We start from the raw sequence: 7,834 nt of genomic DNA on the forward strand, positions 1-7,834 counted from the left end.
TGTCTAATTAGTCCTCAAATCCTGTCCATTCTGCTTCCTCGAGCACTCAAATCTGTCTTTTCTCCATCCCCAGTGGTTCAGGCCACTTTGGCCTTTCTTCTAGATTCCTGAAGTAGCCTCTTAACCCATTTCTTTCTCTCCATTCTTTTTCCCCTCTAATCTGCAGCCAGACTGATCTTTCTAAAATGCCAATGTGATCAGTTTATTCCTCAGCTTAAACTCTTTCTGTGGCTTTCCGTTCACTATCTTAGGGCAAGTCTTTTTTTTTTTTTAATAATTTGTTTCTTTTTTTTTTTTTTTTTTTTTTTTTCCATTACTCTTGGAGACAGATTTAAAAATATATTGTTGCAATTTATGTCGGAGAGTGTTCTGCCTATGTTTTCCTCTAAGAGTTTTAGTGTCTGGTCTTACATTTACGTCTTCCCCTGCATCGGCAGGCGGACTCTCAACCACTGCGCCACCAGGGAGGCCCAATAATTTGTTTCTTAAATTTATTTTATTATTATTTTTTATAAATCTACCTATTTATAAATCTATTGTTTATCAATCGATCTATCTATTTTTTCTAAATCTATAAAATTTATTTTCAGCTGTGTTGAGTCTTTGTTGCTGCTTGTGAGCTTTCTCTAGTTGCAGTGAGCGGGGGCAACTCTTCGTTGCAGTGTGTGGGCTTCTCATTGTGGCGGCTTCTCTTGTTGTGGAGCACGGGCTGTAGGCACTCGGGCTCAGTAGTTGTGGCTCACGGGCTCTAGAGCACAGGCTCAGTAGTTGTGGCGCATGGGCTTAGTTGCTCCACGGCATGTGGGATCTTCCTGGACCAGGGCTTGAACCCGTGTCCCCTGCATTGGCAGATGGATTCTTAACCACTGTGCCACCAGGGAAGTGCCTTAGGGCAACTCTTAACTCCTCGATCTGTGCACAAAGCCCTGAAAGACCTCTGAGCCTTAGTTGCCTCACTGGTGGACAATTTATATATTTATATATAAAGTACATGTCACATAGTTGTCACTCATTAAGTGTGAGTGTTATTTTTAATACATGTTTATTGAGTGAATGAATAGATGAACTAAGAGAGCAGACTAAAGGGATCAGAGTAACTGACTCACAGCTCCCTCTCCTGTTCAGGCGTGATGTGGGACTTTTTGGTGTGCTGAATGAAATTGCAGACTCAGAGGAGGAGGGTACGTGTGTTTACCTCTAGCCTTCTCTGGTTTTATGGTTGCCATCTCCCGTCCATATTCTCCCTAATTCATCCCAATACCTGTTGGCCCAGCGCCTTTCCCTTTAGCCCTGTATTTCCCGGCCCATTTGCCTCTGCTGGTGCCATCTTCTCTTCCCCTCTACCTACCCCCATACCATAGAGTGGGTGTCCAGAGCACTTGTTGGGTGGAAGGATCTGGGGAGTGCTTGCCCTTGCTCTTCCCTCACCTAGGAGGGTGCCCAGTGAGAACCCTGTGAATGGTTTAATCACAGCTGCTTTCTCAACCCCACAGTGTTTGAGTGGGTGAAGACGGCGTCCAGCTGGGCCCTGGCACTCTGTCGATGGGCCTCGTCCCTCCATGGGTCTCTGTTTCCCCATCTGTCTGTAAGTTTGGCTTCCCCCCAGCCCTCCCTGGCTGCTGCTCCCCCACTCCCACCCCCTCTCCACTTCCTATGTCTTAGGGTCAGGGTGTGATGAGAAGACTGCAGAGGGTATGAATGGTCCAGCTCCCCTGTGGGAGCATCGAGGGGATAAGCTCCTTTTTTCCCAGTGCAACCTCCATCTGCTTTGTTATTACAGCTCAGGAGTGAAGATCTGATTGCTGAATTCGCTCAAGTCACAAACTGGTGAGTGTACAAGCTCTGGAGATTTTGTGGGAAGCAAGTCCTGAACCTTGGAATTTCTTCTGGGGAGAGGGAAATCAAGGCAGAGACTCCTCACACCCCTTTCCTGACTGCTCCCCACATTCTCCCTCCTACCTCCCCCAAAAAGAAAGAAAAGAAGCAGTGAAAAATAATAGTGTCCTCACATGGAAGGGAACCTGAGCTCTGGGCCGGGAGTGGCGAGGTACAGGTCAGGACTCCTCACCCTCACTCCTGCCCCAGGTCCAGCTGCTGCTTGAGGGTCTTTGCATGGCACCCACACACCAACAAGTTTGCGGTGGCCCTCCTAGATGACTCCATCCGTGTGTATAATGCCAACAGGTATGTGTGGGGCACTCTGGGTGGACTCGGAGTCTTCAGTCTCCATCGGTCAGTCCCCACTTCCTTCTCCATCCTTGGTGCCCAGGGAGTCCTGCAGTTCCTGGGCCTGGTCCATGGCTCCTTCCAGAACTGGGGTCAGGGAGGCCCCACAACTGGATGCGTCCTCTTTCCAGATCCAGTCTTTATCCTGTCCTCTGTCCCACAATACCCACAGGCTCTGGATGATCAGCTTTCTCTCTGGATTTCCCTCCTCAACCACAACTCAGGTCCCCTGCACCTTAGTGTCCTTGCTTTGACCCCATCCCCTCCCCTTTCACCCCAGCACTATAGTCCCCTCCCTGAAGCACCGGCTGCAGCGAAATGTGGCGGCCCTGGCCTGGAAGCCCCTCAGTGCCTCCGTCTTGGCTGTGGCCTGCCAGAGCTGCATTCTCATCTGGACCCTGGACCCCACGTCCTTGTCTACCCGGTGAGTCCCAGCAGTCTCTCTCTTATCTTGGCCTGAGGGTCGTGGCCATGCTGGGGTGGTGAGGAAGTCTGGAAGGAGAAGTTCTTTTTCCTCACAGCACTTCCCAGGGCTACGGGAGAAGCAGACCTAAGGCCAAGGTGGAGGTGCTGAGAAGATCTAATCTGGAGAAAGGGACAGAACTGGGGGCTTCTGGGATTGTGGGGAGTTTGTATCTATGGATCATGGATTGGAAAGACTGTCTCTTTCAGAGGACTGCCAGAGGTAGGTTTAAAGGAAAGGGGGAAGGGAATTAATATGGATAAAAGCTGAAACTGATGAAATTGGAAAAAATCCTCATGAGGACTAACTAAATATAAAACCAGAAACTGGTTCTTTAAATTATGAATAAAGAAGAAAACCTTTTGGCCAGCCTTATTAAGGTAAAATAGAAAATCAAAGTACACTATTTTCAAAATGGGAAAGGAGAGATAACCGCAAATATGGAAGAAAATAGAAGAATTATTAGAGCATATTATATGTTTAGACTAACAGATTTGAAAACCTAAAGGAAATGTTTGTCTAGCAAAATATATGTTATCAAAGTGGACTGTAGAAGCAATTAAACGGATGAGCTCTACCCCTAAAAAAAGATGCCAGGCTGAGATGGTTTCATGAGAGTTCTATCTAATTGTCAAAGAAAAGATAATCTCCATGTTATCTGAACTAATCCAGATCATAGAAAAATTTGGAAAGCCTCCTGATTTGTTTTATTTTCCTTTTAATAAACTTTGTGCATAATTTTAGATTTGTAGAAAAGCTGCAAAGATAATAGAGTTTTGGTATACCCTTCACATCATCGTTAACGTCTGATATAACCATGTTAGATTTGTCAAAACTAAGAAACTGACATTTGTACATTGTTATTAACTAAACTCCAAACTTTGTTCTGATTTCACCAGTTTTCTCATTAATGTCCTCTTTCTATCCCAGGATCAATCCTGATTTATTTCTTTTTATACAAATCTTTTTTTAAAAATATATATATTTTATTTATTTATTTGGCTGCACAGGTCTTTAGTTGTGGCATTCGGAATCTTTGTTGTGGCATGCGGGATCTTTCATTGTGGTGCATGGGCTCTCTAGTTGTGGCACACAGGCTCTAGAGCACACGGGCTTGCTTGGTTGCCCCACGGCATGTGGGATCTTAATTCCCCGACCAGGGCTCGAACCCATGTCCCCTGAGTTGGAAGGTGTATTCTTAACCACTGGACCATCAGGGAAGTCCCCCTCCTGATTTATTTCCATAAACTTAATGTAACCTAAACCTGACAATAGGTGGCATAAGAAAGAAAATATTTGAGCATAGATTTTATTTATTTATTTACTTACTTACTTCCCTCCTTCCTTACTTTACTTCCTCACCATGCCTCGCGGCTTGCGAGATCTTAGTTCCCCGACCAGGGTTTTTTTTGTTTTGTTTTAAATTTTTATTGCAGTATAGTCAATTTACAATGTTGTGTTAGTTTCTGCTGTACAGCAAAGTGAATCAGTTATACATATACATATATCCACTCTTTTTTTAGATTCTTTTCCATATAGGCCATTACAGAGTATTGAGTAGAGTTCCCTGTGCTATACAGTAGATCCTTAGTTATGTTATTTGATATACTGACCAGGGATTGAACCTGCACCCTTGGCAGTGAAAGCATGGAGTCCTAACCACTGGACTGTCAGGGAATTCCCCTGAGCGTAGATTTTAAAATGCTTAATAAAATATTAGCAAATAGAGTCCAAAAGCATATTTTAAAAAAAATCTTAACCAGGTAGAATATTCCAGAAATTAAAAACTATTCACCATTAGGAAATCTATTAAAATGATGGTTACATTAGCAAATTAAAGGAGGAAAGTGTTTATATAAACAAATGCCCTTCTCAATAAGCAGACATTCAGCTGAATACATAAATAGGAATACAAAGAGACAACCTAAACATAAAGAGTATATATGCAAAATCAGTGGCTACCATATTGAACAGTGAAATAGGAAATACTACAGGTATTTCCAGTAACGTCAAGATAAAGACAGAGATGTCATTATCACCATTATTAACCAGCATTATTTGTGGAGGTTCTTTTGAGGGCAGTTAAGACAAGAAAAGGAAACATGGTAAAGTCTTGTGAAAGAAGAGAAAATTATTTTTATTTGATGATATGATTTTAAACCTAGATAAGACAAGATTCAACCAAAAAACCTATTTAATCTAATAAGAAATTTAAGTAGTAAGGTAACTGGATCCAAGAAACTGAAAATGTAATAGCTTCCCTTGGTACCAACAATAATCAGTTGAGAAATTGCAATGGAAAATATGTTCTATTTACGATAGGTACAACAATTACTGTAGATTACTAGGAATAAATTGTTAAATTTATTTAATGTTAGACATCTGAAGAAAGTGGTTGAAGAATATTAAACAAGAGCTTAATTAATGGAGGGATGTGTTATATTCCTGGGTAGGAAAATTTAATCATGAAGATGTCAGATTGAGTTTATTTCCCATCAGAATTCTGCTGGTTTTTGTTTGTTTTTGTGAACTGGACAAAATAATAGAGTTTTTATGAAAGAATAAATGTGGAAGGATTGCCAAGAAAAGTTTGAAAAGGAAGCATATTGAGAGGAGATTTGCCCTGCCAGGTATTGAAATATTTTATGAAGCTATAGTAATAGAAAGTTATTGGCATAAGATCAAACAGATCAGTGTAACAGAACAACATTCAGGAACAGATCTAAGAATTTATGGAAATTTAATATATGATGAATTTGGATTTGCATTGCAATAGAGAAGTTTAGTTTTTTTTTTTTTTTTTTTTTTTTGGGGTTTTGGCTTAACATAATTGACTGACTATTTAGAAAATAATACAGTTCGTCCTTGCTTTACATTTTATATACAAATAAATTCCAAGCAGACAAAAGAACTAAATGTAAAAATAAATAAATAAAAGGACTAGAAGAATGTATAGAATGCTTTTTGGCCCATTCAGAATTATAGTATGATAATTATTATCTTTTGGCTGCACCGTGAAGCTTGTGGGGTCTTAGTTCCCTGACTGGGGATTGAACCCCGGCCCTCAGCAGTGAGAGCGTGGAGTCCTAACCACTGGACCACCAGGGAGTTACCAGTATGCTAGTATTATTAAAGTTGAAATGTTTGGTAATATCCAACACTAGCAAGACTAGGAAAACTACTAGTAGAGTATACTGTGGTACGAACTTTTCAGAAAATATTTGTTGGCATATTTATCTTTTGAAAGGTTCAAGCCTTTTTTTTACCTGCAATTCCATTTTAATACTCTATTCTACACAAATAACGACAAGAGTACATAAAGATATAGGGAATATTTTTTGCAGTGCCGTTCGTAATAAAAAATTACAAACAACTGAAATATCCATTTGTGGTGGCATGACTGAATAAATTATAGTTCATTCAGTGGAATACAGTGGGGCCACTGAAAAGAATGAGATGGATCTCTGTAAACTGATGTATTGTAAAGTTAAGGGAATTAGTTGTAGGTAGACTGGTGACCTAAGACCTCATTAGAGCTTAAGGTGGGTATAGTTGGGGGGAGAAAGGATAAGGTGGCATTAATTTGGCTAGTAGCCTGTACCTGTCAGGCCAAGTACGTGGCTCTGGAGATACAGAGCTGACGGACACAGCCGGGGCCCTCAACTGGTTCCCAGTCTAGTGGGGGAGGTTGCCACGTGCGCCGTCTTTGATAAGGAGAAAATGATGTGGGAGCAGCGGGGAGGGAAGCTGATTCTGACAAGGAAAGGCGGAAAGACAGAGTTAGGAGCACAGGCTGAATTCTGGAGAATGGCGGATAACTGTAGGAAGAGAAGAGATTGGAACCTTGAAGTGATGGCATGTATTATCCCATGCTCCAGGCAGGATGGTCCTGTGGAGAGAGGTCTCTCATCTAGAGCAGAACATGCATCTCCCCAGTCCAGTACCTTCTAGCTTTCACCCATTTTCCGTTCTGGACCTCCTGATAGCGTCTGCCCTTCCTTCCTTCTTTTTCTTTATTTTTCTTTAACTTCCATGATCCTTATTCATTTTCCCCAACCTGGATTTGAACTCAGAGGGGCCATTGGGATTGGGAAGTTTTAGCAGGAGGAGGCAAGGGAATAGAATCATGGGGCTTTCTTCCTGTTGTCTTCTGACTCCACACCCCATTTCCCCTCGGCAGACCCTCTTCTGGCTGTGCCCAAGTGCTCTCTCACCCTGGGCACACACCTGTCACCAGCTTGGCCTGGGCCCCCAGTGGGGGTCGGCTACTCTCAGCTTCACCTGTGGATGCTGCCATCCTGGTGAGTTGGTCCCCACGCCTCTTTCGGTCATTTCAGCCACCCCTCAGACTTGAGGAGAGAGCTTGCTTTGCCTGGTGGTGGGAAATACCCTGGGGGAAGGAGAGGAATAGCTGTCCATTCAATCTTAAACATACCCAGGGGAGGGCGCTGCACCAGCCTGACTCCTCAGATGTAGATTTCTGCCTGCTGTCAGTATAAACATAACCCTATTTCCTCCTGTTTTTTAACTGTCCCTTTCCCACGTCCTCCCCTCTGGTTCTTTGTACCTTAAGGAAGGGCAGTCCCCCGTGGGATGGTAGGGATGCTTGAGTCTCCCCTGTCTCACTCTCTTCCCCTTTCTCCTAGGTATGGGATGTCTCAACAGAGACCTGTGTTCCCCTTCCCTGGTTTCGGGGAGGTGGGGTTACCAACCTGCTCTGGTCCCCGGATGGCAGCAAAGTCCTGGCTACCACTCCTTCAGCTCTCTTTCGGTGAGTAGGGGGAGGGCGGGGAGAGGGGCAGGAACGACCTAGAGAAAGGCACTAGGCTTCTGGAACTGCGAGTGCCACAACCTTCTGCCCGCGTTCCCATTCACCTGAACGTGGGACTGACAGGAAGGCAAGTCCAGGCTGTGACACCTAGAGTTCCTAAGCTGTGACCTGCCTCTCTTTGGCACAGAGTCTGGGAGGCCCAGATGTGGACTTGTGAGCGGTGGCCTACCCTATCAGGGCGATGTCAGGTAGGAGGGACTGTGCGTCTCAGGAGCGGGGGTGGAGGTGGGCCCTGCTCCCCCAGGCGTCTCCCCCCACCTCCTCTACTTCTGTTCCTCGTGTGCTTCCCTCCTTATTCCCATAGACCACTCTTT

At 43.8% G+C, this 7,834-nt stretch overlaps 1 protein-coding gene across 1 annotated transcript in view; it reads left to right on the plus strand.

Moving 5' to 3' along the window:
• Positions 1-7,834, plus strand: part of AAAS (aladin WD repeat nucleoporin) — a gene marked incomplete at its 5' end in the record, with an annotated part of 11,255 nt that overhangs the window by 1,973 nt on the left and 1,448 nt on the right. Inside the window, 8 exons of the mRNA XM_007448272.1 lie at positions 1,126-1,181; positions 1,494-1,585; positions 1,781-1,827; positions 2,086-2,184; positions 2,507-2,650; positions 6,870-6,990; positions 7,336-7,460; positions 7,648-7,708. Of these exons, the coding sequence (XP_007448334.1) occupies positions 1,126-1,181; positions 1,494-1,585; positions 1,781-1,827; positions 2,086-2,184; positions 2,507-2,650; positions 6,870-6,990; positions 7,336-7,460; positions 7,648-7,708 (745 nt within the window). The remainder of the gene's footprint in view (positions 1-1,125; positions 1,182-1,493; positions 1,586-1,780; positions 1,828-2,085; positions 2,185-2,506; positions 2,651-6,869; positions 6,991-7,335; positions 7,461-7,647; positions 7,709-7,834) is intronic.

Source organism: Lipotes vexillifer, unplaced genomic scaffold (genome assembly GCF_000442215.2).
Source record: "Lipotes vexillifer unplaced genomic scaffold, Lipotes_vexillifer_v1.1 scaffold2700, whole genome shotgun sequence".
In the NCBI taxonomy this organism is placed as follows: Eukaryota; Metazoa; Chordata; class Mammalia; order Artiodactyla; family Lipotidae; genus Lipotes; species Lipotes vexillifer.